Genomic DNA, 20,023 nt, shown 5'->3' with positions numbered 1-20,023 from the left:
AGACGTCTGCAAACGCGACATGAAATCGTGTGACATTGATCACAAGTCGTGGGAGTCAGTTGCCAGCATTCGCCAGAGCTGGCGGGCAGCCATAAAGACAGGGCTAAATTGTGGCGAGTCGAAGAGACTTAGTAGTTGGCAGGAAAAAAGACAGAGGCGCAAGGGGAGAGCCAACTGTGCAACAGCCCCAACAAACAAATTTCTCTGCAGCACCTGTGGAAGAGCCTGTCACTCCAGAATTGGCCTTTATAGCCACTCCAGGCGCTGCTTCACAAACCACTGACCACCTCCAGGCGCGTATCCATTGTCTCTCGAGATAAGGAGGCCCAAAAAGAAAAAAAAAAAGAAAGACAGAAGTGCTTGCAACTATCTCTCCTTCTCAAGCACTTTGTCTCATTGATAAAGATGCTGTGACATTTGATGTCTCCAATTCAGTTCTTAAATTCTCAAAGCTGCTGGATCTCTTGCTGTGGCATCAGTTCTTATGTGGCCTTGGAAACTGCCGTCACCTGCTTAAAAAAACCCACAAAGAATCCATCGTGGCTCTGCCCCTGAGCCCAATGGGTTAATTTGTCCACTTATATCTGTCAATTTAGAAATTTAAAATTTAACAATGTCCAATATGTATACATTTTACTCTCAGCAATGCAAAAAGCTGCAGCAGGGTTAAGTTCTTTGTTTGTCTCCAAGGGGGCGGAGCAAAACATTCTCAGCTTCGTCACTTTACGTAACCTTTTTTCTGATCGAAAAGAACTACTCTCCACTTTAAACGTTTTTCAATCCTTTTGGTATCCATAGGGTTTGAAAACAACAAAATCATTAGTAACATTATCAACTTCAAAGGATAGCATCTCCATCAGGAAAGACAGCATTTTAGATCAAACTGCAATTGTTTTCAAATTTTTAGCATCTTTTGTAAGAAGTTCCTAATGCCAGGATTTTTATAACAAAGATGATTCCAAATTCCAATTCACTGCAATAAATATTTAAAAACCAAAACAGCCAATGTTATATGAACGAGTCTTGTGTCTGGAACTGAAGACTCCTCCAAAACTTGACATAATAAACTTAAAAGTTCATTGTGGCCACAAATGAAATTTCCAGTTTTTCAACTTAACAGGTCAATTAACCTTAATATAAACTTAACTCAGACTTATTAATTTGTAATACTTATTAACTACACACAGAACAGAATAGCACATGCTTTTTAAAAAAAAAGGTTACGGCATTTTTCTTGTTCTTTCTTCAGGTGCCTTTTCAAAGGCCTGTAATAAAACCAAAAGCTAAAGAAGAAGTTATTGAACATTCTTATAACAAAAGATTTAACACCAGCTTCTTAAACAAACTTTAAACAGACAGAATCTTTCCTATGTCTCCTTTGTTTATCCTTCTCTCCCTTAAACCAATATCCAATTCCTGTCATTTGCTACTTAAATACAGTCAGTAAAACATGTCTTTAATTTAAACTCCAAAAAAAAACAAGAACAGATTTGAAACTGGAACTCCAATTAAAGCAGTGTTTTAAACTTCAAATTGGATTTCTGCCAAACATCTTCAGACCTTCAAGGCTGAAGCTTATCTCTTACAAAATTGTTCATTGCCTCTTCACAGTTGCAAAACCAACTTTTAAAATAAAAATAAAACTTTAACTTAAAATATAATTCAATTTTATATCCCATTCCTGGGTGCGCAATCTTAAATTGAAATGAATACACTCAACAATCACTTTTCACACTCATTCAATTCCAAACAACTCAGAAAATTGATTCCTGTAATGGGTTATGAATTCAAAATACCAAATCTCTTTCAAATTCCCTGTCCTGATGTCAAGGAACACACACAGGTTCAACTAATTCACAACCAAAACATGACTCAAGGTTCCACAAAATATACACCTGTAAAAATAGAAAAAGTAACAGACTCATTCTTTCATCATTAAGGCCAGACAACAAAGAGTTAATGACAGTCAGTTCTACAGAACACAAGTTGTACAGAACACAAGCTGTATATCCCAGGGACATTCAATTCATTTGTGGAAGCTTCCAACATTCACACATTCAAATCAAAGACACAGTAACTTGTTTTTGCTCGAAAACATAGTCTTTTATGTCACTCTGCCATAAACTTTGTCATGGAGCCCTCTGCCCTTCAGCAGCCAAGGACCATTGGCTCCATTCTTTATCCTTACCCAAACTCTATTTATATCTTCCAGGGATCACTGTCCCATGGAGGTACCATTTTTTTTGTCCAATTTCAGTGTATGTTTTAGCCAAATTAAACTGTTGCTCTACATATTCTTTTAACTGCTGAAGTATTTCATCTTCGGGGCTCGCCCACCTTTGACGGTAGTTGGTAACTGTCGGTTGTCTTCATCGGTCATTTTATCAATGCCGTAGGGTTGGCATAACCGGGTATTTCTACAGATAAACTCAAGCCGATGGAGCTTCCATCGAAGCCCGTGGGCCGGTATTACGCTGAATACCGCCGAATCAGGCGCCTAAATGTGGGGTTTCCGTCTTCCGTATTCCCCCCGAATGGACTCGAGTTACTGAACAAAAAGGTTCGGGATCGCGTGGTGGAGTACCGAGCTTAGACAACGGCCAAGGACTTTGAAAACAAAGAGGAGTCCTTACCTCTGGGGCCCGATAAAGGTCCGATGTCCAGTGCTTTGGTCTCTATCCTCCAGCGATCCTGCCGACTACGCCAAATTGTTGGATTTCAGTTTTTTATGATCTCATGGGTTACACGAAAAGAGACGAAGTCCGACTGTAGCTTTAAGAAACTTTATTGCAGTACTTAATTGTTACATCTTCAGAAAACTTAACAATGAACTAACCTAAAACTAAAAGCAACACACACACTAAACTAACCCCCGAACTAACCCCCCCTGAACTGAACTAACGCTTCGTGCCAAATCAAACCTTATTATAGTTATTCATACAAATCAGTAACACCTACTCTTTGTTCCCAATTGGTCTACAAACTTCAGCAGTTTCTTGGTTTCGGGGCCTGATTGGGGTACTGCCTTGTCAATTTGTTTTTAACTTCTTACTCCAGTCTCCCATCCCCTTATCTCCTTGTGAACCGTTAGGCTGACTGTTATACATAGGGTTATTATTAAGCAGTCTGCAGCTGTCCTGTTAGTTTCTGCTGATAAGCTGCCTCTGCAGCCCTGAAGTTATGAAGTCATTTCTGATAAGCTGTCTGTGCAGCTCCAAGATTATTTTGTTAGTAATACATGATTGATGAATTATTTCATCTTAAATGTTTCCATATTATTTTGTTCTCAAAAATTCTGTTGTCACACCAGGAAACGACAGACCAGTGAGTCTCACGTCAGTGGTAGGGAAACTATTGGAGAAAATTCTGAAGGAGAGAATCTATCACCACTTGGAGAGGCAAAGTTTGATTAGGAATAGTCAGCATGGCTTTGTCAGAGGGAGGTCATGCCTAACAAATTTGACTGAATTTTTTGAGCATGTGACCAGGTGTGTAGATGAGGGGAGTGCAGTAGATGTAGTTTACATGGATTTCAGCAAAGCCTTTGACAAGGTCCCACATGGGAGACTTATCAAGAAAGCGAATGCACATGGGATACAGGGTAACTTGATAAGGTGGATTCAAAATTGGCTTAGCTGTAGGAGACAGAGTGATGACAGATGGCTGTTTTAGTGACTGGAAGCCAGTGTCCAGTGGCGTACCACAGGGATCTGTGCTGGGTCCCCTATTGTTTGTCATTTATATAAACGACATAGATGACTATGTGGGGGGTAGGATCAGTAAGTTCGCGGATGACACAAAGATTGGCCGAGTGGTTAACAGTGAAGTGGAGTGTCTTAGGTTACAGGAAGATGTCGATGGGATGGTCAAATGGGCAGAAAAATGGCAGATGGAATTTAACGCTGAAAAGTGTGAGGTGATGCACTTTGGAAGGAGTAATGTGACATGGAAGTATTCGATGAATAGCCTGACACTGGGATGTTCCGAGGAACAAAGGGACCTTGGCGTGTTTGTCCATAGATCTCTGAAGGCAGAAGGGCAGGTTAATAGGGTGGTGAAAAAGACATATGGGACACTTGCCTTTATTAATCGAGGCATAGATTACAAAAGTAGGGAGGTCATGTTGGAGTTGTATAGAACTTTGGTAAAGCCACAGCTGGAGTACTGTGTCGAATTCTGGTCACCACATTATAGGAAGGATGTGATTGCATTGGAGGGGGTGCAGAGGCGATTCACCAGGATGTTGCCTGGGATGGAACGTTTAAGCTGTGAAAAGAGGTTGGATAGGCTTGGGTTGTTCTCACTGGAGCAGAGAAGAATGAGGGGTGACCTGATCGAGGTGTACAAGATTGAGGGGCATGGACAAGGTGGATAGGGAACAGCTGTTCCCCTTAGTTGCAGGGTCAGTTACGAGGGGTCACAAGTTTAAGGTGAGGGCGGGAGGTTCAAGGGGGATTTGAGGAAGAACTTTTTTACCCAGAGGGTGGTGACGGTCTGGAATGCCCTGCCTGGGAGGGTGGTAGAGGCAGGTTGCCTCACATCCTTTTAAAAAGTACCTGGATGAACACTTGGCACGTCATAAGATTCAAGGCTATGGGCCAAGTGCTGGCAAATGGGAGTAGGTAGACAAGTCAGGTGTTTTAATGTATCGGTGCAGACTCGATGGGCCGAAGGGCCTCTTCTGCGCTGTATTATTCTGTGATTCTGTGAGGGAGTGGCTGAGGGGAGGTGGCAGCAAGACAGGGAGGGTGTGGCTATGGTGAGGCAACGATGACGCAGGGAGGGAATGGCCTGGGGGAGCGAGCGGCAAGCAGATTGGTGCGGGAGGGAGTAGGAAAAGGAAGCGTGATTGTGAGAGGGAGCGAGAGACTGGGGGTGCGATGGAGGTGGCGATCGCAGTCACTGAGGGGGTTTGTGTTTCATGTCTTTTTTTGTGATAAATTGAGCAGCACCATCTTTATTCCTGGCAGCTGACTGAGATGTCGCAGACGGTGACTTTTCAGTGGAAGAGGCTGCATTTGCACATGTGCCAGTACTGCGCCACCTAGTGGCTGTGTTTTCAGCAAACGCAGCTTGAAACAAAGTGTCTTTGGATAGTTTGAATTAACTCTTTCCATCGTTTCTGAGATGTCGCGGCTTGTACAGAACTTTAGCTAACATCATGCTCTGTGGTTGTTAAATAGAGAAAACAATTTTAACCATCATACTTAAGGATATAACAACTAAGTTCAAACATTCCGATGATAAAATCACCTCACTCCTGCATACCGAGGTCCTGTTTGTCCTCTGAGGTGAAATTAGAATATTCCACAGCCCATCCTCCCTGTCAAGAGATCCTCTGTAGCTTTAATACTCTTCATTTATTCCCCAATTACCTCCCCCACGACTTCCCTGCAACTTCCTTCAAAAGACAGAACAGACTCAAGGAGCTGAATAGCCTCTTCCTGTTCCTGTGTAACAGTCTCTTGGGGCTGTATGGCCTCCTCCTGTTCCAGTACTTACTCTGATTGGACAGACGTAGTGTGAGGCAGTGAATCTCTCTCTGGTTAACCTTGTCCTTGTCCTGTGTCTCCTCCCCACTCTCCCCTCCCCAGGAACAGCTGAAGACTCTTGCCAGTGAGATGGTGAAGGACTCCCCAGAGTTTCACTGCCTGCAGTCCCAGGTCTCTGTGCTTTGCAATGAGAGCCTGTAGCTCAAGGCTCAGATGGACGATGGCCACAATCTGCTCTTCACCACCCGAACCACAGTCGAGTGAAGGACATCACTGAAACAACATGAGATCTAGAGATGGGACTGATGGTGTTTGAAGGAACAACCTCATTGCTGGGAGAATACAGTTTTGAATTTTCATTGGTTAATTAATGTGATCAGAATTGTCCAGTCTTTGGAGATTTCCAAATCAATCTCCGAAATAAATATATATCACAACACGGACTGAACTCGATGTCGTAATCTGTTTGTTCAATTTTTTAAAAAATAACAGTTTGAAAAATGTTGCAACCTCAATATCCCCGGGGAGATCCCACAGGGTATAAATTACAGGCTCTGGCAATGTATTGCCTCAGTTTACTACAGAGAGATTGTCTGCAGCACGAAGGGACACAACACTTCACATAGAAAATGTATCTTCCAATTGACAGTATCTTGAAAATATATTACCCATTTCTTGCTGTCGTTGGTGTTGTTGGTAAGTGACTATAACCATTGAAGTTGTGTAATTCTGTGTGTGAGCTGGTCTCTGGTTTTACTCTGTGACTGATAATGTTAAATGCTGATCTAGTGGTCACCGTTATACAGACACCCGATCAGTGATATCAGTTTCATACGTCAAATATCCTGAATTATCTCTGCAGTTTTATTCCATTGTCTCAGCTGATAATAAACCTCTGTTTGTAACTGACAGGCTCTCTGAATTATCAAGTTATTGCATTTAGTAGAATATTGTCTAATCCTGAATTAGACCTCAGTGAAGGCAACTTTGAGTGAAGGTATTAGTGCGAGTTTCAGTCAGTGCAAAATTAAAATGTGTGGGTCACTAACCGGAGTGGAACACCTGATCCCAGTGACCGTGTATTACTGGGAGTATCTGTCACTGTGGAATTGTACTGAGCACAATTGTACAACTTGGTTCTACTTTGAAATCGTAGTTTCAGGTATCTGATCTCTCCATTCCATGAAGCTACCTCTGTTTTAACAATGTAATTGATTGCAAAGTGGCTTTTGCTGATGTTTGGTAATAAGTGTATAAAGTGAAATGTATTGATATTGCTCTGTCTCCGATTGAACTGCTCCAACAGAAGCAGATGTTAACTACTTACTGACAGTGAAACAGCAGGGCAGCACTGTTATAGTATTCTAATCCTCTGGATAATGACATTTCTTTCTGAGTATAGTTACTGTAAACACTTTAGGTATTTTAGTGATGATTAATCTCCTTCCCCCAACTTGGTCCTGAGAATCTGTGGGTCATGAGTGGTGAATTTTATTATCTGCCTATTACACAGGATGAATATTGGGCTGTGTTTATTGAATCATCCACTTCTGTAACTGATTATGGTTTGACGGATCAGTTCTTAAATATCATTCAAAGTCTCGACACATGTAACCTGTACCAATCCCCACTCTTAACTCAGTGAGGTGTCTTCCTGTGAGGAGAGACACCTATAACTGAGGAACAGACATATCGAGTTTTCAGAATAGAGATCAGACAGAGATCTGTAAATAATATTAATAAACTGTTAATGATATAAATTATACACTTCTCTCAGTTCTGGTATCATTCTGGTTAAAATAATTGCACCTTCTCCAGTGCATTAATATCCTTTTTGTAATATGGAGACCAGAACTTTACACAGCACACTTAGTGTTGTATAACCAAGGTTCTATATTAGTTTAATATCAGCTCTTTGCTTTTTCAATTCCATTCCTCTAGAAATGAACTCCAGTGCTTTGTTGGTATTTTTATAGCCCTGTTAACCTGTGTTGCTACTTTAAATGATTTGTAAATCTGTCCCCCTGAACCCTTTTTTCCCCTTGACACCATTCAGATGCTTATTTTCCAAGCAAAGCCTTATTCTTCTGACCAATATTCAGCACCTCACTTCTCTTGACTGAAATTCATGTTTTCATTTAAATGTCCGTTGCACAGTTTATGAATGATTATTAATAATGTCTTCAGCTATTTTGAAGCTTTCTTTCTCAGTATTAACTGTACTCACAACTCGGATTCCTCTGCAAATTTTGACATCGTGCTTCTGTTTCCCGAGTCCATATTGTTTATGTAAATGGTGAACGACAATGTTCCCAGCGTTGATCCTTGTGGAACACCACTTCCCAACTTCCGCTAATCTGAAGAAATACCTTTTGCGCCTACTCCGTTTTCTGTTTCTGTAGCCAACTCACTGTCCATTCTGCTGCTTGTCCCCTAACTCCACTTTTTTTCTTATTCATTCATGGCATGTGGGCATATCTGGCAAGGCCAGCATTTGTTGCCCATCTCTAATTGCCCTTGAAGGTGGTGGTGAGCTGCCTTCTTGAACCACTGCAGTCCATGTTAGATAGGGACGCAGTTTGGCACGCAATTATTCCTAGCTTGTAGCTCTACCAGGTTGACACCATTTTGAGGTATGCCTGGTGCTGCTCCTGGCATGCCTTCCTGCAGTCTTCATTGAACCAGGATTTGTCTCCCAGCTTGATGGTAATGGTAGAGTGGGGAATATACCTGGCAAGGAGGTTACCGAATGTGGTTGAGTACAATTCTGCTGCTGCTGATGGCCCACAGCACCTCATGGATGCCCAGTTTTGCATTGCTAGATTTGGCTGAAATCTATCCTACTTAGCATGGTGGGAGTGCCACACAACACTAAGGAGGGTATCCTCAATGTGACGGCGGGTCTTTGTCTCCACAAAGACAGTGCGGTGGTCACTCCTACCAGTACTGTCATGGACAGATGCAACTGTGGCAGGCAGATTGAGCACGATATTAAATGTGTTTTTCACTCGCGTTGGTTCCCTCACAGCCTGCCACAGACCCAGTCAAGCAGCTATGTCCTTTCAGACTTGGCCAGCTCCGTCAGTCATGGTGCTACCGAGCCATTCTTGGTAATGGACATTGAAGTCCCCCACCCAGAGTACATTTTGTGCTCTTGCCACCCTTCCTCCAAGTGGTGTTCAACATGGAGTACTGACTCAGCTGAGGAGGGCAGTAGGTGGGTATCAGGAGGTTTCCTTGTCCATGTTTGACCTGATGCCATGAGACTTCATGGGGTCCGGAGTTGATGTTGATGACTCCCAGGGTGACTCCCTCCCGACTGTATCCCACTATGCCGCCACCTCTGCTGGTCTCTCCTGCCAGTGGAACAGGACATACCCGGGCATTGTGATGGCAGTGTCTGGGACATTGGTCCCAGACACTTACTCTGAGATTAGTCGTGAGTCTGCTGTGTGGACCCTTATCAATGACCTTTAGAAAATCAATGTATATGACATCTGTATTAGTCTTATCCACTCTTTCTGATATTCAAAGAATTGAATAAGGTTGATCAAGTATGACCTTCCTTTTGGAATATGTGCTGACTACTGTTTATTATATTATGTGTTTCTAGATGTTTTTCTGTTACATCTTTGAATAAGGATTCCATTATTTTTCCTATCACTGACATTATGCTAACTGGTCTGTAGTTTTTTGGAATTGTTCTATGTTCTGATGATGATTAATGAATAGGTATTCATGCATCTGCTATCTTTACCTCTTTTTTTCTTTTTTTGTATTTTGTGCTGCAGAATTCCATTTACATTTCTCTCCCTGTCAATCAGCCCCTCTCTGCTCCAAAGTCCAGTAAACCCGAGCTCTCCTTAAACTCACAGTGGATGGGATCTTGCCTGACAGACACCATGAGGCCGTTTCCCGGCCAGTTTCCCTCCACCATCTCCTGCTGGGACATTCCGAGAGCCCCATTTGGAATTGATTCATTTTGTTTAATTCACTCACCTTTCCCACTGGAATTCCTCTCTTCCTCACCGGCTCTAGTCTGGGAATGAAAACCCTCACAGGTTCCTGATCGTGATCCATGTGCTTGGATCCTGTTGTAAAGTATAGGTGTGTGGACCTTGGGTGTAAACACTGGGATATCCCACACTCTAATGTTGTCACTATGGGAGCTGTGTGGGTCCTAGCTATGCTGCCTTTGTGTAGGATACGTGAACCATTCTTTGTTCCAATTCTACTCAGCTCCCCTCCTTCACAAATTTTTCTGATACTTTGATGACTGTGCTGGTGTCATTTCCTGATTTTGCCTTGAATAGGAAAATTTCATCAACCTTGTTTCTAACTTCCAGCCCTCCCTCGTCTTCACATGGTCCGTCTCTGACACTTCCCTTCCTTTGCCCGACTTCTCTATCTCCATTTCAGGGGATTGGCTGTCCACCAATATCTACTATAATCCCACCGACTCCCACAGCTACCTTGATTATATTTCCACCCACCTGGCCTCCTGTAAAGACTCTGTTCCATTCTCCCAGTTTCTCCACCTTCGTTCCATCTGTTCTGACAATGATACCTTCCACACCAGTGCTTCTGAAATGTCTTCATTATTCCTCAGCTGAGGATTCCCCTCCACTGTGGTTAACAGGGCCCTCGACCATGTCCATCCTATTTCCCATGTTACTGCCTTCACCCCTTCCCTCCCTGCCAGAACCATGATAAGGTTCCCCTTGTCCTCACATTCCATCCCACCAGCCTCCACGTTCAATACATCATCCTCCAACATTTCTGCCACATCCAGCTAAGTCCAACACCAAACATATATTCTGATCCCCTCCCTTCCCTCCACTCATTGTGACACCCTGATCCACTCCTCAATCACCCTCAACATCAGCTCCTTTTCCCCAGGAACCTCCCCGTGCAAGCACAGGAGATGTAAACACCTGCTCTTTTACCTTCTCCCTTCCCACTGTCCAAGGTCCCAAATACTCCTTCCAGGTGAAACAGTGATTTACTTGGATTTCTTTCAATTTATTTACAGTATTCGCTGCTCACGATGGAATCTCCTGGACATTGGGAGAGGAGCAAACACAGATTGAGTGATTACTTTGCTGAACTCCTCCGTTCAGTCTGCAAGTGTAACCCTGAGCTTCTGGTCACTTGTCATTTTAATTCTACATCCCAATCCCACTCTGACCTCTCTATCTCCGACCTCCTACACTCTTCCACTGAAGTTTAACGAGGAGCAGTATTGTATTTTTTTAATTCACCATTTTATTGCCTCTCAGACTCAACACTGAGATTAAAAACTTCAGATTATAACCACTACTCCCACTTTCTGGGACAGCCTGTGCTGGTAATGGAGGATGGCGACACCAGAGTCACTGGGAGTGGAGGGGGTGTGGGCTGGTGCTTGGGGTGGGGATCCCCCTATTGATACACAGCTGGCAGGCTGGTCCACACCCCTGGGGTCTACCCACCATTCTCCATCACTTTTCCAGGCCACTGGAGCCTTCTCCTCTTTGCCAGATTTTCCATGCTCCCCTCTCCCTCTGTTATTCTGCTGTAACCATTTACACCTCCTCTGGACCCATCCTCTGTTTCTTTAATTATCCTATTTTCCTTGCACCATCATCCCTTTTCTCATTGAATTACTCCTGCCCTCCACCCGATCACAGACCTTCCCTTTTGTTCTTTCCTTCCCCTCTACCCCACTTTTCACTGACTACATGATTGCTTTAAAACTGTTAATCTCTGATATCTTCCAGTTCTGATGAAAGTCTATCAGCCTGAAACATTAACTCTGTTTCTCTCTCCACAGATGCTGCCTGACCTGCTGAGTGTTTTCAACATTCTCCTATTTTTATCAGATTTACAGCAGTTTCAGTATTTTGTTTTTACTCCAATGTTTATTCCTGGTTATTAACAGGCGTGAGTGACATAGGTGGGGAGCGGAGTTTCAGAGTTTTAACTCCACAGACTGCCTCTTTTATCCTTGACAGGTTCCCCGCCCTGAAGTCAGCCTGATTGACAGGCTTGGCTTTCAGTTGGGCCGGGCTGTCTCTGGAGCAGGCCTCAGGACCAGGGTGGTCCAAATGCTGACCCCAGTGTTTTGGGGAAATGCCTGATATCGGGGGGTGTCCAGTCAGTATCTCCAGAGGGGTTGAGAGTGGTGACATCTCCAATCACTGGTCTGTCGATCCTCAACCCCGGGGAGGCGTCTCCTATTCTGGAGAGTGGTCGCAATCTGGTGAGTGAAGCAGGCGGGCGTAGCGTCTGATGCAAGACACGATGGGGGAACGATCCTCATTCCCGACTCCATTAAACCCCGAAGTAGGCGGGCTGGAGGTTGCTTGCGGTCGGAATTGAGATTTTAAAATTTTAACCTCTGAACCACCCCCAATTCCCCCCTGTTTTTGGTGCTAAAATCCTGCCCTTACTGTCTGGGTCAGACATGGAGAATGTTTGATCAGTAATTTCCAGACTCTTTTCCCTTCTCTCTCTTACAGTTAATTTACTGGCGATTGTGATCCTGTCCCGGGGAAAGTGCGGCCTCTCCACCTGCACCACTCGCTACCTGGTGGCCATGGCAATGGCGGATCTACTGGTCATCATCACTGAGGTCATACTGTGGCAAATCAGTTATTATTATTTCCCAGGATCTTTCTTGGACATCACCCCTGTGTGTAGTGTTAACGCTGTCCTACTCTTTGCAGCCATAGACTGTTCTGTCTGGTTCACCATCACTTTCACCTTTGATCGATTTGTGGCCATTTGTTGCCAGAAGCTGAAAACAAAATATTGCACCGAGAAAACTGCGGCTGTGGTTCTAGCAACAACCTGCATTCTGCTCTGTTCAAAAAATGTCACTTTCTACTTTACATATGAACCTGGAAAGATAATTGACAATGTACCGTGGTTCTGTGTTGTAAAGCAAAGCTATTTTACAGAGCCCGAATGGGTGGGATTTGACTGGTTTGATAAGGTTTTAACCCCATTGATCCCATTCGCTTTAATCCTGTTGCTCAATGCTCTGACAGTCAGATACATTTTAGTGGCCAGTCAAGTCCGTAAGGGACTGAGGGGTCAGAGCAAGGGAGAGAATCACAGTGACCCAGAGATGGAGAGCAGAAGGAAGTCTGTGATTTTACTCTTCACCATATCCGGCAACTTCACACTTCTGTGGTTGGTAAATGTTATCGAATTCTTATATTATCACATTACAGGAACAGAACACATGGATTACACCGATTCGGAATTTATATTTCAACAAGTGGGATGGATGCTGCTGACTTTAAGTTGCTGCACAAACACATTTATTTACGGGGCGACTCAGTCCAAGTTCAGAGAGCAGGTCAAGAGTGCGGTGAAATATCCGGTTACATCAATTATTCAATTAATGAATGAACAAAACAACTAAGAGCAGCCCAGAGGCAGGTCCCAGTGTTTCCAGTCCATGAATGGCATATTTTATCCCCAGACTTCCATCAACAGAATGACAGCAGGAATCGCTGGGGATGTGAAAATACCCCCAGCATTGGGAGTGGAGGCTGTGTGAGGAGTCGAACGTGAGGCGGCACAGTGGTTAGCACCACAGCCTCACAGCTCCAGCGACCCGGGTTCAATTCTGGGTACTGCCTGTGTGGAGTTTGCAAATTCTCCCTGTGTCTGCGTGGGTTTCCTCCGGGTGCTCCGGTTTCCTCCCACATGCCAAAGACTTGCTGGTTGATTAATGGGGTTGAAGGCTGACAAATCTCCAGGGCCTGATAATCTACATCCCAGAGTAGTAAAGGAAGTGGCCCTGGAAATAGTGAATCAATTGGTGGTCATCTTCCAAAATTCTACAAACTCTGGAGCAGTTCCTACAGACTGGAGTGTGGCAAATGTAAGCCTACTATTTAAAAGAGGAGGGAGAGAAAACACGGGGAATTACAGACCAGTTAGTCTTACATCAGCAGTGGGGAAAATGCAAGAGTCTATTATAAAAGATGTGATAGCAGAACACCTGGAAAGCATAAACAGGATTGGACAAAGTCAGCATGGTTTAACGAAGGGGAAATCATGCTTCACAAATCTACTGGAGTTTTTGAGGATGTAACCAGTAAAATAGATAAGGGAGAACCAGTGGATGTGGTGTATTTGGATTTTCAGAAGGTTTTTGATAAGGTCCCACATAAGCTGATAGGTAAATTGGCCATTATAAATTGCCCCTAGTATTGGTAGGTGGTCGGGAAATATAGGGACAGGTGGGGATGTGGTAGGAATATGGAATTAGTGTAGGATTGGTATAAATGGGTGGTTGATGGTCGGCAGAGACTCGGTGGGCCGAAGGGCCTGTTTCAGTGCTGTATCTCTAAACTAAATTAAACTAAACTAAACACTGACGCGGCAGGCCCGTGGGGGTGGGGAATGGGGTGACGGGGGTGGGGTGGGTCACACATGGCGAAGAGCAGCAGGGCAGCCGGCAAGAGGCGACTGTCAACTAGACAACCCAAAGTACACTGGCAGGAAGGGGCCAGTCACACACACCAAAGAGCAGCAGGGCGGCAAGCAAGAGGTGAACGACAGCTGGATGACCCGAGGTGCACTGGCCAGGGGTGTGGCTTACACACAGCAAACAGCATTGAGGCTGCATGCAAGAGGTGACCTTGAGAGGAGATGACAGAAAGGGGGCTGGAGGAGAGTCAGAGTGCCCCCTGCAGGACAGGTACGGAAACTGCAGCAGAAGTCTGTCCTCCACCTCCACTGGTTCGATTCTCAGCTCCTCACATCTGCTCAGATAACAAATTTATTCTTACAAAAGCAAAATGTTACAGATGGCTTGAAGGACTGGAGAAGGCTACAGAGCTAGGGAGGGATGTAGGGCTGGAAGAGGTAATGAGTGAATTTTAGAATTCACTGCCTGGAATTTATGTCCTACAGGCAACAGCCCCAGGAATCAACAGACCAGTATTAATGGCAACAAATGTGATTTTTCAGGAAGTGAGATGCCTGACCGAATAATAGAGCTGTTTATTGCATCAATACCCATTGAAATATTTCATAAAGACCTCTTGTGGAAAAAGAAATATCACAGCATTCATGCACTGCTAGAAGATGGCAGGAAATATGGAGCCATTGTAGCTGGACAACAGCACCTGCAAGCATTCGGTGAAGCTAACAGTATTGGGACCATGACCAGGTCGAAAAGAGCAAGCAAGCTGTGTGGTAAGTGTACTTGGTCCCACTCACAGCAAAGTTGTCCTGCATTTGAAGACCTGTGCAAGGCATACAGTGCAAAAGGACACTGGCCTGCCTATGCAATAAATCTGTCTCCAAAGACGCTGCCAGAATTCACAGTAGACCACAGACAAACAGAGGGCAGGTGCAGAAACAGGGCAACAGCAGCAAGGAGAGCTCCAAAGACCGACAAAAATGCAAGCTGATACATTAAGTCCACAGTGCGACAGACCTGAGACAAGACATAGAATGGAACAATTTTCAGCCCGAGGGCAAACAGGGATTTCGCTTTGTGAACCTGATACATAACGTTGATGAAGTCAAACAACTGGAACTTTTTGCCGCTATTAACACCATGTGCCCAAAGAAAGCTGGCAAACACACTGTTACGACCGAGATGGGAGTAACACACTGTCAATTCAGTCCCGTCACTCCACATGTCGTAGCATATTGAAGTTTTCCCACCCAACCAGAAAACAGCCAAATTAAACACTTTTGTAACCCCTGGAATAAAATAGATCAAACCAGCTATCCTTCGACAACAAAGAGTTAACTATTTATGAAACTAAATTTTAAAGACTATTAAGATTAACCTATGTCTAAAGACCTTATAACTTCTTATTTTAACCTAACTTCCCCTATTCACACACATACACTCAAAAATCTACAGTTAACCGGTTTTAAAAAGGAACAATTTTTTCAAAAAGAGCTGTTTCTTAAGAATAAATTAATAATTGGGTTATCAGTCTTTGTGGGTTAGATTCCTGATGGGTAAGGTATCTTACTGTAAAAATAATCGGGTGCCAGTTGAAGTCTCCATGCAGATTTGATGAAATATTCCTTCAATAGATAGGCATTCAAAACACTTCAGCTGCAGCAGGCATCACACAGTTCTTTCAATGATGTGCACAGCAATAGGTCTACTTGAATTTTAAAATCAACAGTCTCTCAGTCGAAACTTTGCCTCAGGAATACAAATGGTCTCTTCAAAGGGATTTTCCCTCCTTAGGCAAGTAACTAGGCCTGTAGCTCCTTGTAGAATTTCTGCTGAGAGAAATAGACAGCTCTTTTTTCAGTAAGCATGCTTCACTGGTGTCTTTCAAAACTGTTTTTTGCTGGTTTTTGCACAGTTAAATTGAAACATTATACCATGTGATCTCCTCACTCTCCTGCTGTTGCCTAGGTAAAAAATGCAGCTGTGGCACACTTCTCTCTCTGTCTTAAAGGTGCACTGTTTTTAACAGATTCTTAAAGGCACACTGTTATAATCCAAGGAGAAATTAAATACAGTTCCATGACGACACAAAATTTCCTCAATTGTAGAATCTCAATCCTATTATTCCAGTCAGTGCTCCTGAAGCAATCAGAAACAACCATATGTTCTTGTGTGATTCGGTAGGCACCAAACCCTACCGCCGTCTCAAATAACAGGCCAGCTGCGAGAGAAGGCACACGACCTGCTTTGACATAACCTAGCACCCCTCCTGATCCACCAGTGCCGCATATCCAAACCCATGGAAAATAGGATTAGAATAGTTAAGTGCTTGATGGCCGGCACAGAAACGATAGGCCAAAGGGCCTGTTTCTGTGCTGTATAACTCTATGACTCGATAAGACTCAGGGTTGAGAATGACACCCAGGCTCGTGCAAATATCCTACCAGTCCAAATCCTGAAGGATATGTACCAGAGTCGTTGGAAATTAATAATACAACCGGCAACTGCCAAGTTATCTACATACAATGGGTCACCCATCCCTTGCAGTGACACACTGACAATGCAATGCTGCTATGGCAAGTCAGCATGGAAATCACTAATATGTTACCTGGTTGACATGAGCAAACCAGCAGTGACAGGACTACCAGCATGTAAGGACCTCAACATTATAACCATCCACGAGGTCATGAAGGTACCAATTATAGCAGAAGAGACCAATGGTGTCTGCATTGAGTCCCAGTTCCTCCAGGATCTCAGTGCTTCTGGTTTGGAATGTATCAGCTTCATCTCAGAGACGCCACACCAAGAGAATGAAGATCCAAACTCAGATGGTGAAAGTTCTTTGTCAACAGGCAGTGTTTCCTCCAGCGACTCAGAAGAAGAGATTGACATTGTCACTACTGAGAAGCAAAGGCTGGTAGTGGGGAGCTTTGCCAAGGGGAAATCTCCAAGGACCAGATCCTGCTCGCAGATCTCATCAGCATCAAACGGTGCAGTCTACAAATGCAACGACAGCACAACTGTACTGCGCCTTCACTTCTGCTCTCTAGAGAACTGCCAGCACCACAACAAACCAGAATAGACAGGTACCTCCACGAGGCCAAGGGCTGCTCCCTCGATAAGTCCTCAACCTTGAGCCGCAGGCCTTCTGTCGTGGTGGATGAGGAGAGGCAAAGGACACACAATGCCCTGAAGAAGCAGAGGAGGAATGAGTTGAAGCATTGTCTCCTGGCTCTTCAAGATGAGGTGCCGGAACTTTCCAAGAATGACAAGGCCTCAGAAATGGTCACCTTGAGAAAAGCAACAGAGTATGTCAGCAGGCTGAAGGCAGAACAACAGAAACTGAATGCAGAAAGAGAGAAACCTCAAAAAAACAGCAACAGCTGAGATGCAAATTCCCCAAGCAAGTGTTGTCAAACCACTGAAAGGATATATGGATCGTTAAGCCTCTGCGCTTGTAAATTTCACAATTCCGACCCTTATACCTGTAAATGTTATAATCTATATCCCGTATAACTAATTTTGATGTGATGTAATATTGTGTGATTTTACTTTTAGCATGCAAGACTTATATTTGGAAATAAATGGAATGTTGTGTGAACGCCTGAAGAGTGATGTCCCTTTCAGATCTCAGTATGAAAATGAGTTAAGTACCAGGATGCAGTCATGTGACTCAAAGCCAGAGTCACTCTGCAAATGTAACACCCAAATGAAGGTTCTGGAAATAGATTGCTCTGTACTGTAGCTAACAGATTAACTGTAATAAAGCTGTTAGAGATCTTAAACCAAATGGACTCCATGCATCTCATTCATGTTGCATCAGAACCAATAATCTCATTGAACTTATCCGAGAGGGACTGCATGGCCGCTACTATCTCTCAGGTGGATAACAGGGTTTTACCTTGTTCATGGATTAGATCCCACTTTGGTCATTTAATTTGGTTAAAAGCCCCTTCAGTTGCCTCCACATGACTTCATCATATTCCCACATAGACTCGACATCTATACAATTCAGGCCGGCCACACCGGCGGTGACTCCTATCCCCACCCATTCGGCTAAACCTCGTTTGTGTTGGGTCTTCAGCCCTTCACCCATGTCTGAGTCAGGGCTCCTCCAATCTGTCCTGTGGTTCCTCACCTGCACCTCCCCGAACACTTCATTTAACATGAGGTGAAACAAGTTCAGGTAGTTACTGTGACACAATCCGTCAGGCACATGCAGAGAGGTTAAATTAAAAACAACCAGAACAATTTCAAAGCACACATCATTATAGAGCAAATCGCCTGATTCCATCACTTCTAATTCATTTGTTTGTGGATTATGGAGTAACATGGGACAAGGAGGAGCCGGACTTCCGGCCATGATTTGACCTGGTTTCCCAATGGTCTCTAACCTCACCCGAGGGCTGACATAGGCACTGTCATCACCCGGTTCACAATGGACGTTACCACTGTGTCTATTCCAGAACTGAGACCAGTTTAATATTTGAATTAGTAGCAGGCCACTCTTTCCATCAGATTGTCTGGATATTTTCCCCTTATGGGGCACCCCGACATCCCCTACTGGAGGGGCAAACATGCTGAATTGGTTTGAAACCACCGCCACCGGATCCCCACTGCTGTTCCATTACCATTACAAATACATTTTACCCAAACCCCATTCCCTTCCTCCACATGTGCACCAATAGTTCGATTCCCATCCAAGAGTTCTTCCATGTAACCAGGACTTGCCACCTCCCAGCGGCAGTTCCACTGTCGACTCAGTCGTTCCTCAATTTCTCTCACCCTTTCTTCTTCTATGGTTGGATTGTATTTATGTCGCTCATCTTGAGGGTCACTCCGGCACCAACCCTTAATCACTGCTGAGTGGTACATATGAAGCAGGCTCAATTCAATTATTACACACAGACACCCAATGATTCTCACCATACCTGGGAAGTGATCAAACACAGTATCTGGTTACTGAACAGTCTGTTTACTGTTTCTTCTGGCCTCGCCTCCGGCCCTGTTTTGGCCGGTGTGAGGATAACTGGGGTGAAGGAGAGGGTCTCAGGACCGTATAGTCACCGGACCGTACCCACACGGGCTGGGTAGTTGGACAGGGCCACAGCTCCCTGTCAGTAATGGCCATTGGTTCATCATGTGGTCACCATTCATCAGCATTATCCAGCATGATCATTCTTAAACTGTCTACTTTCCCCTTAGGTACAGGACCTTTATACTGTTTCAGCTGGTTAACATGGATCCACCAGTCTGCATTTTTCCGTTTGGACCCTGGACAGTGTATTTTATATACTTGTGGATTTAATTTGTCAATAATCGGGTAAGGACGCTGGAACTTTGGGTTCCATTTCCCCTCTTGACAATTGACCTGGGCCATCACCTGGTCTCCCACCTTCCTGGATTCGCTCACATATCGTTTTAATTCCTCAATTTCTTTCCATAAACATTGCACCTCATCGGTCCTTCTTCCTATCCAGGCCTTCCCATGAGGCCTGCTAGATCCCCCATTTGGACATTACCTGGAAGAATGACCCCTTTGGCCACAGTTCCAACACCCTGGAGCTGACCGAGTCTGTGTTTTAGGGGAGTGCCGGGCAGGAGGCCCATACTGTGGCCTCCCCTCGTTTCTCCATGGGGGCGCTGTGGGACGTACACCTGGGGGCTGGATCACATGGATCTTTGCCTTTTGGGATCTTACTTGTTCCCACTTCTGGTTTATCCACTCCCTTACCCACTCCTCATTGTGGTTTTTATTAGAGGGATCATAACCATCATTAATCACATTATATCTTTCATACACAGCCCCAATCAGGTATTGAATCCAGTGTTTTAAAAAAAGAACAAAGAACAAAGAAAATTACAGCACAGGAACAGGCCCTTCGGCCCTCCAAGCCGACGCCGATCCAGATCCTCTATCTAAACATGTCGCCTATTTTCTAAGGGTCTGTATCTCTTTGCTTCCTGCCCATTCATCTGTCTAGATACATCTTAAAAGACGCTATCGTGCCCGCGTCTACCACCTCCGTTGGCAACGCGTTCCAGGCACCCACCACCCTCTGCGTAAAGAACTGTCCACGCATATCCCCCCTAAACTTTTCCCCTC

General features: G+C 44.3%; 1 protein-coding gene across 1 annotated transcript; it reads left to right on the top strand.

Annotated features, from left to right (window-relative positions):
- Positions 1-6,086: 6,086 nt before the first annotated feature.
- On the top strand, positions 6,087-13,774 carry LOC137346007 (probable G-protein coupled receptor 139). The gene is made up of 2 exons (XM_068009307.1): positions 6,087-6,188; positions 11,993-13,774. Exons 1-2 carry the CDS (start codon positions 6,122-6,124, stop codon positions 12,901-12,903), a joined length of 978 nt encoding a protein of 325 aa, XP_067865408.1. The 5' UTR covers positions 6,087-6,121; the 3' UTR covers positions 12,904-13,774.
- The last annotated feature ends 6,249 nt before the right edge of the window (positions 13,775-20,023 follow it).

This window comes from Heterodontus francisci, chromosome 29 (genome assembly GCF_036365525.1).
Source record: "Heterodontus francisci isolate sHetFra1 chromosome 29, sHetFra1.hap1, whole genome shotgun sequence".
Taxonomy (NCBI): domain Eukaryota; kingdom Metazoa; phylum Chordata; class Chondrichthyes; order Heterodontiformes; family Heterodontidae; genus Heterodontus; species Heterodontus francisci.
The sequence above is the reverse complement of the archived record's forward strand: the minus strand, read 5'-3'. Positions and strand labels throughout refer to the sequence as shown.